The sequence below is a fragment of the Notamacropus eugenii genome, chromosome 6 (assembly GCF_028372415.1).
Source record: "Notamacropus eugenii isolate mMacEug1 chromosome 6, mMacEug1.pri_v2, whole genome shotgun sequence".
Taxonomy (NCBI): domain Eukaryota; kingdom Metazoa; phylum Chordata; class Mammalia; order Diprotodontia; family Macropodidae; genus Notamacropus; species Notamacropus eugenii.
In genome coordinates this window covers 366,685,334-366,699,866 of record NC_092877.1, presented here as the reverse complement: position 1 = coordinate 366,699,866, position 14,533 = coordinate 366,685,334, and the positions used below count along the sequence as shown (strand labels likewise).

At 42.0% G+C, this 14,533-nt stretch overlaps 1 protein-coding gene across 5 annotated transcripts in view; it reads left to right on the top strand.

Moving 5' to 3' along the window:
* MLF1 (myeloid leukemia factor 1) overlaps window positions 1-14,533 on the top strand; it is a 50,833-nt gene that overhangs the window by 29,654 nt on the left and 6,646 nt on the right. For 2 of the 5 annotated variants that reach the window (XM_072618633.1, XM_072618630.1), the window contains exons 2-5: window positions 845-986; window positions 7,266-7,310; window positions 10,645-10,728; window positions 11,970-12,098. In XM_072618633.1, the coding sequence (XP_072474734.1) occupies window positions 845-986; window positions 7,266-7,310; window positions 10,645-10,728; window positions 11,970-12,098 (400 nt within the window). The remainder of the gene's footprint in view (window positions 1-844; window positions 987-7,265; window positions 7,311-10,644; window positions 10,729-11,969; window positions 12,099-14,533) is intronic. The other 3 variants (XR_011969140.1, XM_072618629.1, XM_072618632.1) reach the window with 2 other exon arrangements.

Genomic DNA, 14,533 nt, shown 5'->3' with positions numbered 1-14,533 from the left:
GAGGACACCTTTATTAGCGTCTTTCGTTTTTACATTGCCTGTATTTCCCTATGTATTCCTTGCCCTTCCCTTTCTCAGCCATTCCTGTAACAACTTTTTTTTAAAGAGGAATAAGAGAAAAATTTACCAAAACTCACCAGCCTGTTGATGTTACATGCAGTGTCCCACATTTGAGGATCCCTGCCTCTGCAAATGAGTGGCGGTAGGAAGTTTCCACACATCTCTCCTTGGGAGCCAAGGTTATATTCATTCTTATGCAGTTTTGATTGTTTGTTGGTGTGATGCATGGTGCATCTTTTCATTTGCACTGTTGCATTCCTTGTGTGTATTATTTTCTTGGTTTTCTGTACTTCACTTTGCTGTGTCATCTAAGTTTCCATTTTTCTCCACACTTGTGCACATTTTTGTTTCCAGCACAGTAAAGTTCCGTTGCATTCATGTACACAGTTGGTTTAGACATTCTCAATCAATGGCATCTATTTTGTTTTCAGTTCTTTGTCATCACAAAGGCTTCCTATTTGGAAATCATTTGGTATGTAATTATCTGTGTACATATTGCTCCCTCCCAACAGCATATCAGTTCTGTAGGTACAATGATGGTTTCATTTTTGTCTTGCCTCAGTGTCTATTAGAATGCCTCTACATGATATTTGCTTTAAGTAACATTTGTTGAATGAATACCAGAGTGAGGTATTGTGGAGGATTCTCTGTATTGTAGGATGGGGCTGTTTTAACTTTCATTCTTTTTTAAACTGTATGTCAGCTCCAACAGAGTCTTCGCCTATTTGCGTGGTCCTTGGAATCCATCATTAATGATTTTCTACCTTCTCTTGGTTTTCCACAGAGACTCCTTTTCTTCCCACAATGAAAATGTGCGTCAAATGATGAAAAGTTTAGCTCAGCCTTTTGGACAACTTCTCAGCATTGCCGGTGGGAGAGCGCATCGTGATGAGGACGATGATGATGATGACAAAGTTTCTTGTTCTGTAGGTTCTTTATTTTAAAGTTTATGAATAAGAAAACGGAGGGAATTTTAGGAAAGGAATATCAAATATCATAATGTGTTTAATTCCTTAAAGTTGCTTTTGGGTCACAACTATCAGCATTGAAATTGCCATGTTTTGTGGTATGAGATTTAACTCAAGGGATGTCTAAAATTCTATAATATGGTGACTTTTGTATCATGGTTTAATATGTTCTAATAGCATTTACTTATACTAAATTCTCATGGTTATAGAGCTATAGTTTATACATTTTATCAAAAACTTTTGCTATCATATTTACTCATATCCATATTAATCAATAAACATTTATCTTCTCACATAGATTAAGAAAATAATCAAGATACATGTTTGTTAACATATAATTTTCTTCCTCTTCTTTCCTCTCTAATTATGAAATAGCATCTGGGGCTGTTAGCAAAATACTCATTAGAATGTGGTGGGTGTGGACTGTTGACCCCTTGTTGGCCCTTTTTGTATTCTAGGGAGATCTAACCCCTGCATCCAGAGTAAACCTTGAATGCCACTTTACTTTTCGGTCCCTGGCATAAGTCCTTACCCTCCCCATTCACTCCTAAGCAGCAGTGGTTCCAACTTAGAAGCGTCTACTCTTAATGTCAAAGAAATACCAAAAGATAGGAGAAATGGGGGCCTCCCTAGAGAGTCATACCTTTGTTGCCATCTGCTTCAGAGTAATCTGTTTCTGTTGTTTAGTCTTTAGGAATGAGAGTTTAGCAGGTAAATGGTGGCTGCTGTGACTTGTCTATATGCCTGAGCAACTTTTCCCAGATTTAGAGGGGACATGAGGAGTGGAAATGCGAGAAAATTCAGATTGTCATTCCTGAAATCTTCCTTTATTTATCTGAAAAGATGCTTATTGGTTTATTTGAAAAGAAAGAAGTATCTCAGGTTTCTAAATAGCTTACCACACATTTGTTTTAAACTAATTTCCAGCCATAGACGGGCCGAGTTGGAAGGGACAGGAACGATGAGCTATTTTCTGTCTTCTCTGGTTGACCATTTGTTCCATGCCTTTGGTGTTAGAAAAAAATAACTTCACAGTATAGACTAGAGCCCCTAACTCTCATTCCAGTGGACTGTGGGAACTATAGAGCTTCATGCATTTGCTGTCAGTACCACCCTCAACGTAGGCAAAGTCTGTCACAATTTGTGTACATCTTGGGTATGAAAACTTGAAAAGGATCCTGTTGGGGGTCAGTACAAACCTCAGTAAAGGAGGAGGAAAGACCACCCATGAGTAAAAGCAGAAACCAAGTCCTTTGCTCAACAGCTGTTCACTGAGCATCATGCAAAGGCCTAGTTAGAGGGCATTCTGTGGACTGCCACGCTGCCAAAATGATGAACATTCCTACAACTAACTTCTATCCTTAGGCTTTCCATTTTTTATGATAAAGTCGGGACTTCCTGCTTGCACAGGATGTTCAAAAGTCTAAGGCAGTTTTAAGTTGTTAAAGCTTAATTTAAGTAACTATTTAAGCTATGAAAGCTTGAAACCTCTCAGACTTTTGGAACGCCTTGTCTAGAATATTCTTATCTTTCTAAATTAAAAACAAGCATGTTCAGGGATTTACTGGGGTGACTCCTTGGAGAGTTTTCCTCTGAGAAGTTTGTGGTTTCACAAATGAAATGTGATCCTCAAATCTATTTCAGATTTTTTGTATTGTGTGAGTGAAGCTGGGAGAGATGCCAAGGGCTGGGGTTGGGGGATGCATCGTCTTTTATGTCTGCGGTGTTTGCTGTCCGAATAACAAAGCTTTAAACCAGACTTGGAAGGACCAGGCTCTGGAGATGAAATCTTTTCATTGGAACTTAAATTAAAGTGGAAGTTTCAATAAGATATCAATAAAAGTCCATGATTTTAGATACTCTGCCTGTAACTATTAGCAGAAATAGAACAGAAAGAGATGTGGATGCCATCGGTGTACGTGTGTGATCCAGCAGGCATTCATTAAATTCTTACTGTATGCTGAGCACTGTGTATACAACTACAAACAGAGAAGTCCTAACCCCCAAGGAGCTTACATTCTGTGGGTGAAGACAGCACTTAAAAGGGGAGCTGGGTGGGGGGTGGGGAGCAGAGGGAACGATGATATGGGATGGCTGGTCCTGATGACCCTTCCCCCAAAATGGAGCCGCCAATGGAAGAAAAAGGGCCTCTGAGCCGATGAGGCCATGTGGCAAAGTCTGGAAAAGTGAAATTACTAAGCAGTTTTACAAAACACCTTTTTAAAAAGTTTGCAACCTTCCTTCAGTATTGACTGCAGTTGTCCTATAGCATCACCACTGAAATTCCTAAATGTGAAGTTAACCAAGGAGAGCAGCAGTATGTATTTTGGGTCTAAGAATCCATGATTTCTTCAGCACAATTCCTCCTTATCAGGTTGTGCTAACCTTTCTAATGATGCTTTGGGGTTTAGAAAGCCCTTCCCAGGCATTCTCACTTTGGAGTCTCAGGTGAGCCCTGTGACAGCAGGTCCCACAGGTGTTCCTAACCTTATGTTACAGATGGGGAAGCTGAGACACAGAAAGCCCCCCAGCTAGCAAGTGTTGGAGTTGGAGTGTAAGGGCCATGTCTGTCCCGCTGTGCCCTCACTGCTGCTCCCAGTGATGCCTTCCCGCACGGCAACCTGTGGCAGTCTTGTGGGAGTGAGCACCACTTACCACATCCTTGGGATGGGAGGAGAGAAAGGGCATATCATTGAGTCTGTCCTTCAGGCTGAACCTCCAACTTGCCAGAGCCTACCCTCTGCCAGAGGAACCTTCAGTGTCGAAATTAATGCCATTTTGGGGAAAAAATCCCGCTTGAACTTTGTCCTTTCATTTAGACAGGAAATTAGTCTGGGTTGGTGTAGCATTGTCCATGTCTAGGAAATGGTAAAGTGATTCTATACAGATGTTGGTACATAATAGGTGCTTAATAAACGCTTATTGATTAGTTGGTTGACATTCCATGTTATTTCTCTGATTGTCATTGTTTTTGTTTTTTGTCCTTTTATCCCTAGGGCTTTGCACAGAGTAGTTGTTTAAACGGTATTTATTGAAATGAATTGGAGTGGGGGCGGGAGAGCACTGGAACTCAGAATGTCCAGAGGCCTTTTGGGCCAAAAGAAATACCTGGTTGCATTTTGGCTGGAAAGTTCCTGTTGCCGTGAGTGGCCAGGATCAGTGCTGATTATGCTGAGTGTCATAATTGGGTAGATAAGGAGCAAAGGTCATGAAATTATCCAAGAAATAAAACCCCAGGAAATGAGCTAGTTCTCGAGACTCTTGATTTTACAGATGGAGAAACCAAGGCCAAGAGAGATGAAGTAAATTGCCTAAAATCAGAGATAGTTAGTGGAAGAGCCTGGACAAGAATTGAAGCCTCTGGACTCCTGAGGTCTGGGTCTTTTTTCCACAACTGTATTTTATATCATCCCTGGCTGTATCCACGATTTTATTGGAGTTACTTTGAATGGTAAACATTTGACATTAACACCTAATGAATGTGCTTCCATAACAGAAAGTATATGATGATACATAAGAGGTCCCTTGTTCCTTTAAGTGAATTCACTTAAAATGGGGACTACCATTTATTAGTAAATAATGAAAAAAAGCATATTTTAGATCTTTCTCTGAAAAAGGAAACTAAAAACCTGAAAATAAGTTGATTTTATTTATCTTCAGTAAGACTTAGTTTGTAATTGCAACTAATTCGTAGGTTGCCCTAATTCATAGAATGAAAAAGAATGAGTCAAAGTGGTTTTTGACATATTTTTTCCCACAAAATTAAATGATACTATGACTTTAGCATCCCAGTTATAAAGAGGGTCAGTGTTGAAAGATGTTGGAGGGATCCATGAGTTTTCCCAAGGGCTTTTCCAACTAATGTGTGAGGATGTAGAAATACAGTGGCACAGTATGGAAAGGTAGACACCGGAAATTTCCATAGAAGGAAAAGGAAGACTAAGATTGTCCCTGGGGGGAGGAACGGAGTTCCAGAAGGCTGGTGTGTGCCATTGGGAAGAAGAGAAGTCATGGATTCTGGAACAGCAACAGCCCCTATTCTGGGATGTTATGAATGGGAGTGACTGCTCTGCATGATACCTGGGTGATCTCTCAGCACACCCCTGGCTCCCTGCAGCTCCTTTGGGGGGGGGGGGGGCAGGGATGTGGGACCAAGTGATCTCCAGTGTCCCTTCTTGCTCTTCATCTGTGTTCCTTTGGTTTATTTAATCCCAATCATGGCTGTCCCAGAATCGTGCCTCCCATTCCCAAAAGGAAAGTAGTGCCCCAGTCTTCACTGGAAGACGCAAGTGAAAAGAATCCCACTACTGCCACCCCAGGCTTCCAACCTCTCTGCCCTTTTCCCATTGTCAAAAAAAAGGAGATGGAGGTTTTTACCAACACCCCAGTGGGGAAAGATGTGAATTGTCTGGATCATAGATGGGTCAGCTAAGAATAATCACAGACAGTGGTCAGAGCTCCCCGGTTTTTCAGCCATTCCACCTCCTTGTGTCAACATGTCCTGATTCCTCCCTGCAGGTGAACAACCAGCCAGCATCAGTGGTAGGACCAGATTTGAACTGGTTTTTTGAACAAGCCCTTCTTGGCGCTATCTAGGGAGCTTTGAACTGCACCCCACTGTCCCTAGTACTGTGTGTCTGCTGGTAAACATAATGGCATAGTCTGCAGTGGAAGAAAGTCCTGGGCTTGGAACCAGGTGACAGAAGTTCAGATCCTGTTTTTTAATATGAGCTTTGTGACTGAGGGCAAATCACTTCACTTCTCTGAAACTAACATCTGGAAAATGGGAACGATAATGTGTGGCGTTACTGGAAGGATTGAGTGAGATTATACGTGTGTGTGTATGTGTGTGTGCACGTGTACACTTGGTCAGCTGCAAAGTATTTTATTACTATCAGTTATTACTGTTATTTTGCTAGTATATAAACAGTGCATCATACTAATACATTACAAAGATTATAACCTGTTCTTGGTAATTATTATGCTTTAAAAATTCTTTATATTAATATATTTCGTCTGATTCTATACAGTTTTGTTTATTTTGGTGTTGCCTTTGTGTTAATTTCATAGGCGATATATGATTCCTGTATTTTCTCAACCAGGGGAGTATGATCTCTCACCAAATGGTGGAAGGATGTATATACTTTTTCTGTAGAAATTCCAAGTTATTTCTGGCATTTGGAACTTGTAGGAAGTGACTTTGAGGTTGTTAAAGGCATCTATTAAAACAGTGTTGGAGGCCTTGCATTCTAATGCCAGCCCTTTCTTCCTTTTTTGTGACATTGGTCAAGTCCTTCCACCTGGATGAACTTTGCAATGTCCTCCAACTCTGAAGCTAGAGTCCTGCAAATGCCCTGTTTTTAAAGATTTTTCTGTATAATGAGAAAGAGGCAAGATGGTGTCATGACTAAAGAGCTTGTCCCCAGAGGGGTCCATCCAACCGTCTCAGGGGAGCACTGCAGGCAATGAGGGCACTAAGCTGCAGCAAAAAGTGTGAACCCATGTGGGAGGGGAAAGGTGTTTCATCTTGGACAGTTCCTTCTGTTTTTAATGTCATAGGCCCAGTTCCCATCCCTATATAATTAAAGACTTGGAATCTCCTTTCAGTGACCTCTGGAACTACTTTTAGGGCAGAATGAATTTCACTTCTCCCAGAGGACCTATAAATATTTTAGAAACCAAATATATATTTCATTGCTGGTCTACATTAATTTCTTATTTTATACATAAAATATGTACTTAGGAAGCTATTAGGTACAACCCTAACCTTTTGAAATTTAGTTACCTTGAGAAAAGTGACTTTTGGTTTAAATCAGCCTTTGTAGCATATTAGATTAACTGATCCCCTGGATAGAATGGAAAGAAGATAGCATTTTAATCATTGTACCTTATGTTTTTAATTAATTTTGGTATGAAATATGAAGTTTCATTTTAAAAATCTCTCTTAATCTGGGCTTCCGTATGTCTTTAATAGCTGCTAGTTCAGTCATACTCGGTGATAAACGGTCTTCCTGTTTGCTTGAAGAAAACTATTTTTCTTGCTCTATAGCTACTGGTCTGACTATGACCATAAACAGATAACAGAATGTGAAAAAACATTCAATTTTTAAAAATTAAAAGTCCATATAATTTCTCTAGCTTTAAGCCTTGTGACTTTGTACTTTGCTGTTCTCCTTTTTGAGGCCTTGTCATGCAGTTGACGCCATCAGTAAGAGTAATTGGATGTTTTTCTTCCAGGCAAGGAGCCGTGCGCTGGCCCCTTTTGGCAGCTTTGGTATAATGGTCTGTATTAGGAAGTGCATCATTTCCCAGTGGGTTCTGTTCTGCTAGCATTAGGTTTTTAATTTTTGTCTTTTAACTAAAGCAGACTGACTTTTGTATGTTTCCATTAACCTCATAACTGCTTGTTGGAAATGTATGTGTTGATCTAATCTCACTTTGTATTGAAATTTTAGCTAAATAAGATATTTAGCATTAACTTCAGGATACTTCCAGAAAGAGTTAGCTTCATTGTATTGGGTAAACATTCAAATTAATTTGGATATCCTGAGAAAATTCAGGGGTCTAGCTAAAGAAGTTTTTGGGAGGAAGAAAATGAATGCCCACCTAATGTTTTAAATTTGCTGTAGAGAATTTATACGTACAGATGTGTGTATCTGCCCAAACATGTGAGTAAGTAAGCCTTCAGTACAATTGTGACTTCTCTCCCTGTGATTTATTTGTTACTATAGCCAAATTAAAAAGGAGTCTTGTGGTTTCTGTTCTGTTCTCAAAGTGTGGTTATAGGATAGTGTCTCTACTGGAAAATTCATTTGGGGAGCTGATAATTAAGGAGTGAGGATAGCTATCTGAGATTTAAATTGAGATGCTATTTGAGAAGGCAGGAAGGAAGATAGCACTAAAAATGCCTTTGCTTGATGCATTTCATTGAAATGAGGCTTTAACATTTTTTTCCATTTAGTTTGTTCCTTGTCCTAAGTATTTCTTCCTCATAAGCTCTTTAAAGAACATCTGTTGTAGATTTGAGATGAAAGCTCAAATTTGATTGAACTCAGCAAATCTTTTTTGAAATATTGTACAGTATCATGGGCAGGTACCACAGGGGAGAGAAAAAGCTTCAGAGAGCTGTCTGGGAGGAGAGAGTGAGTCATACACAAAGAGCATTATTTTGGGATGACATGATTGAGGAAAATCCACAGCAATTACTGTTCAGAAGAGGGAGAGAGGAGGTCCCAAGTGTGGGGAAGAGTCCTGTGGGTGCAGATGGGAGAGGACGACATGGAGGAAACCTCCCAAGAAAAGTCTGGAAGACCAGGAGGGCTCAGCGTAGGAAATGAGGAAGGCGCAGCTCCCACTGAAGCACAGAGAATGATCAGGAGAACCTTGGGGTGAGCTTGGGATCCTATGGCAAAGAATCTTGAATTTTGCCCTGCGGGTGGAGGAGGTCGGCAGAGGTATTCGAGGAGGGCAGTGACAAGGTCAGACAGTGGTGCTTTAGGAAAATTGATCTCCCAGTCCTGTGTAGGATAGAGTGGAGAGAGGAAACATGGAGAGGGCAGGGAGGCAAGGATGACTGTGAAAGTCTGGTGAGTCAGGAGGAGAACATTTAATGGAAATATAGGAAGGTGATGTCTGATTTGGTACAGATGGAGTTTGAGGTTCCAGGGAGGTATTCCGGTGATGTTCAGCAGGGAATTGGAACCATGGCATTGGAATTTTGGAGAGAGACTGGAAGCAGAGAGGTGGATTTGGGAGCCTTCAACAAAGAGGATTGACCAGAAGCGATCCAAGAGAAGAGCTCTGAGCAACCTTTCTTTCTGGGAGATGGGAGAGGGGAGAGGGAGCGGGAGCAAGTGGGAGAGAGAGGAATAGAAACAGGAGGGGAGGAAGGCATAGCAATGCCTGTCACTGTCACAGGCAGCAAGATTTAGAGCTGGAAGGGACCTCAGAAACCATCAGGCTAACTCTCTTAGAGATGAGAAACTGAGGCGCAGAAAAGTTAGGGAATAGGACCAGGCCGTGTCTGACAGTGGCTGCCAGTACACGACCTAAGATCTGCTTGGTTGGGAGAAGATAAAATGATGCTATTGGAGAAAGTACACCGTTGAGCAGAAGGCAAGTCCTGGTTTTGCTGCTTACCATCTTAGTGACCATGGGCAAGTTATCTCACCTCTCTGGGTCTCAGTTAAATTCCTGTGTGCCAGTTAAACGTAAAACTGAGAGGATTTTGGACTTTCAGACTCTGGCACGGTCTCGTTTTCTGAGCAGAGCTGTTGGTTGGTGATAGGACCACTGGTAGCCTTCAAGAGCACAGTTTGAGTTATACCTGGTGATGGGAACAAAAGGCACCACCTTGCAGGTGGTTGAAAGAGTGTGGGTGGGTGGCATTAAGGCCAGGAAAGACCTCAAGATTGCTTATGATAGGAAATGAGCCAGAAGTAAGTTTGTAGATACAAGAGTGAGAAACGTGTGCCCAGAGGAGCAGGGTTCGGGGAGAGGTAGGAGTGGAGTAAGGTCAAGGTTCAACCTTAGGCTTGTCAAGGAGAGAGGAGAGGGTGGGGGTCAACCCCTGCCTGCCTCTCCCCCCCCATTGCCTGCTTCCCTCCCACTTCTTCATGCACTCCCATTTCTTTTCCCTCTTGTATCCAGATATTCAGACATAGGACATAACATCATTACACCTTTTGGAAATAAATTTCAAACATTGAAAAACAAGAAGGCAGCACTAATTGTAAAGGTATCATTGTCTACTTAATCATCAGTAACTGTTTATGGGTCTTTGAAGAATCTGACAGGATAGAGAAGTTTGTTCAGACCAGTGCCATCGGCTATGGCCAAAAGGCCGACACATTAGGCTAAAAGGGAAGGTCATCATAATTACCAGTGGGATGGCAAGAGTGAGTCATCATGCTTAGGAAGGCTTCAGGGACAGCTCTTAAAGGACCCAGGGCTGGCCGAGAAAAGACAAGGGTCCCTGAGAGATGTTGCAGCTGAGCCAGGCTAGGCCCCTGGTCTGAGAGGAGGTGGGAGCAGAGGAGATGGTGCTTGAAGTGAGGGAATGATGAGGCAGCTGGCATGAGGGCAAGTGGAGAGCTGCGATTGAGTGGCACCTCCAGACTACGCCTGAGGGCACAGAAGAGGGCCCAGTGCAATGGTGGGGAATCAGTCTGAAGAGGCTGTCACAGAGATGCCCAATTGCAGGGGATATAAAGCAGCTGGGGTAGGTGTCTAGTCAGACTGAAGAGTTGTTAGTGAGATACTGAGGCCTGGCAGGGCGGAGCGAGTGAACCCTCTGTGGTCCGACTGCGCAGCCCCTGGCCCCTGGACAGAGGTCTGAGTGGGTCGTGCACCCATGAGCTAAGTATTTCATTTTTTAAAATAAATGAACTGAGAATCCCTTCTGGACTTCTCCCCTCATTGAGTGTTGAATTTGCCTTTATTTTTGGAGACAATTTTATTCTGATTGTTTAATTCCTAATCTGCCTGCACGGCCCATGTGCGTGTGACTTGATTGCATAGACCTGAAGAATTTCCTTTGACTTGTGTTTTGGGGATGTTGGTTTGTTTCTCCCATGTCATTCTCCTAGTTAATGACTCGCTTCCTAATATCCTGTAGAATACAGATGTCAGCCCTTTTCAGGCAATGGATAGAATGATGTCAAATATGCGACACAGCATGCAGGATTTACAAAGACGTTTTGTAAGTATTAAACATTAATTAATACTTTCAGTTACGGTAATGTCTTCAAGGTGGTGGGAACTCTGGGTGCAGAACACAGCGTCCACTGTCAGACTCCATGGATGACTGAGCTGCTTCCTTCTCCTCTTGTTTGTTATAGGCCCTGTACTACAGGGGACAACTTTCTGGGAGGGTGGCAAGTATATTTGAAAATGGAGGGCGTTACAGAAACAATAATGATTTAGAAAAGGTTCTAAAATGTCTTCAAATAATACTTCATAGAACCCCATAAAATACAATGTAAAAATTAAGTCACTTTATGAAGCAAATGGTTCCTGCCCTTTATAGGTTTCACACTAATGCCAAATTGTGACTGCCCTGAAAAGAATACTGAAACTTTAATCTATGTAACAGGAATTCTGTGGAGAAAAAACAGACAGTGACCTAAAGCTAACAGTTACAGAGTTAAAACCAAAGACAGCCTAAAAGAGGGCTCCACCTCTGGTGTTTCAATCATCCAATTTGTTTAGTTTGGGTAAATTCTGTTTGATTAGGCCAACTTGTTAAGGTAAATACTAGATGATTGCTGCTTCCTGATGGGATGAAATTAACAAGTGTGGTACCCTTAGGGCGATGGGACCATGTGTCCCAGTGTCTGATTTATTTCTGTTGAGGAAGAGGCATCCAGGGGCCAGAACAGTGGCACCAAGCAGCAGCAGCAGCAGCATGCCCTGAGGTACCCTGATTCCTCACTACATTCTGAGGAAACCCCAGAGTCCCATTGCTGCCCCAGGGATTGTGTTCCAGGCTGACTTTGAAGAGCTAGTGGACCTGTGGACCAGTCCTTTGTTCTCTTCTGTTCCAGAGGATTGTGGACATCCTGGGCAAAACAAAACCTCTATGGATTTCTGAATAGATTAGGACTTTGAGAGGGACCCAGTTGTGTCCCAGCTTAAATTGGGAGGACCTGTGCACTGAGAACAAAGGCTGCCCTAGTTTGGCCATGCTGATTGGCATTTACACTAGTTTGGTGTGGTGGTGTGTCCATAAATTTCTGTCTAATAGGGGTAGTGAGCGCTTCAGCAAACGGAGGAAAGAGGTTGGTTGGTTGGTATTCCTCCTTAGAAGCACCATTGTGTTACAACACAAGGATTGTAGAGTCCTTAGCTGATTTTCTCACTAACTTCTTGCCATTTATTTGATTCTTTTTCATGTTAGGGGTGTATTTCTGAACCCCGTCTTTTTTGTATTTCTCTTTGTAGAGTGATATGTCAGTCGACCCAGAAGGGCACTCCTTTTGTTCTTCTTCTATTATGACCTTCTCCAAAGTAGGTAATGAGCCTCCAAAGGTTTTCCAAGCTTCTTCTCAGACACGAAGAGCTCCTGGTGGGGTGAGTATTTGGAAACAGGTTGTAAAAGCAGGAACACTCCTGTTTTGGTGCCTTTTAAAAAAGGTTTTCGTACTCAAAAATTTGTTCTTTCTTAAAATAAGCTTGTGATGGCTTTTTTCCCCCCGAAACTATTATTTCCTTCAGTACCCTCCTAACTATGGTCTCCCTCTCAGACAACCATCCCTTATCCCAAAGTGTTTGTTTTAATCAAGCCTGTATTTACTGCCATAATTCAGAAAAATGAAGGAAGTCTAGAAAGTTACCTTGTCTGGTGCCTTGCCTTACTTATACCCCTACCCTACCTTTCCTACCCAGAGCCTTTCACTTGACTAACAGGCAGCTGTCTTGTGACAGAATGTCATGGGAAAACAGTCATTTCCTTCAAGTATTGAATGTTTTGCTCCATGGGAGTATTCTGGGCCCAAAGGTAGGGAGAAGAACTTTGAGATATATATCCCCTCCTCTCAGTTCATTTTCATAGCTCTCTGCTCTGCCTCTGTTTACATTTGTCTTAGAGCTCTTCTGTCTCCTTAACACCAGAGCATTGGCTTCATTTAGCAGAACCAAACCAAACAGATTTCTGATCACTAAACTGAAATCTTTAGTGAAAATGTTATCAAGGAAACATCGCTGGCCAAACCCCTTCTTTCTCCTCATCTGGGAAGAGGGAACTGAGACTTTACTGTCATTCGTTGACAAACCTTTCATTGAGAAGGAAAAAGCCATCCTTAAGATTGCCTCATCGGCCGCCTCTGGTTCAGAAGCCATCTCTGCACTCTCTTCCCTACCTTCTTTATTGATAGTGGACATTTCTAAATTGCTTTATTTTTGCATAGGGCCTTCCTGTATTTTTTAATTTAATTTTTTTGTTAACACTTTAAATTACAAACTTTCTCCTTCCCTTCCTCCCAGCCCCTCACTGGAGAAGGCCACCCTTTGATGCAGATTTATGAAATATATGTAAATGTAAAACCACACCGTGCATATCTGTTTATCAGTTCTTTCTCTGAAGATGGATAGCAATCTTCCTTCATGAGGTCCTTTGTAATTGAATTGAGTATTTAAAGTACTCAGAATAATTTGGTTGTTGACAGTTATTCTTCATTACTGTATGCAGTGTTCTCCAGCTTCTGCTCACTTCATTTTTGATTTCATGCAGGTCTTTCCCTGTTTTTCTAAGATCATTGAGCTCAATCATTTCTTACAACACAGCAGTATTCCATCACAATCATATACCACAACATGTTCGGCCATTCCCCAGTTGATGGGCATCCCCTCAATTTCCAGTTATCTGCCACCACAAAGAGAGCTGCTATGATAGACATTTCAGAACTTATAGGTTTTTCCTTTTTCCCCTGATCACTTTGGGAAACAGACCTAATAGTGATATTGCTGGGTCAAAGACATACACACGTATATCTCTCTGGGCATAAGCTCCAAAGAATGGTTAGATTAGTTCATGGTTCCACTAACAATGTATTCATGTCCCACTTTTTCCACATCCCCTCCAACATTTTTTGTCTTCCTGTTCTCTTATTTTAGCCAATCTGATAGGTGTGAGGTGATATCTTAAAGGTGTTTTAATGTGCATTTCTCTAATCAGTAATGATGGTAGAGCATCAGAATAATTGAAAAGAATCCTCCCAGAGTGTGCCCCTTGGCCAAGGGCACCTTGGCTCCCTCTGTTCCTGTATCACTAACATCTCTGCTGTTTCCCTACCCTCAGCCCTCCATGTTTAACTGTGGAGAGGCCTCCTGACCATACTTTGGGGCAGTCCTTGGCAATCCCAGTGTAGTCTCAGGGCAGCGTCATGGAAGTGCCCTTGAACCTTGAACTCAGTCTTGGAAGAAAGAAGATCCGGTTCCAAGTCCACATCTGACACTAGTTTTGTGACCATGAACAAATTACTTTCCTAAGCCTCAATTTCCTCATTTGTAAAATGGTGAGAATAATACCTATGGTTCCTACCTCACAGAGTTGTTATGAAATTCTGGTGAGGGAAATGATGTATGTAGAGTGACTTGAAAACTTCAATGGCCTGTGTGAGTTTTAGCAGTTACTATACTAGTATGCCCCCAGTAAACCTTATTTCGATCTCGACCTAAGACTACAGAGAGAGTGTCAGAATCAGAGTCAAAGAGCATGAATCCTGAGTCTTTGGCAAGTCCTTTGTGCCTCTGCATCTCAGTTTCTGTATCTGTAAAATGAGAGGGTTGGATTAGGTGGGGCCTCCGAAGACCCTCCTATCTCTAGCCTTAGATCCAGTAGCCTATCACACACTGACAACAAGATGCCGTTCCTTTCATGTATTTCTTGAAAATTGAAAAACGCTATAGGTTTCCAGGTTCCAAGTGCATTTATTGAGCCTTGCTATGGTACTTCGTGGTGGGAGGAGGAAAGGGTTCCCAAATGAGGAAACTTTCTCCACTGATGC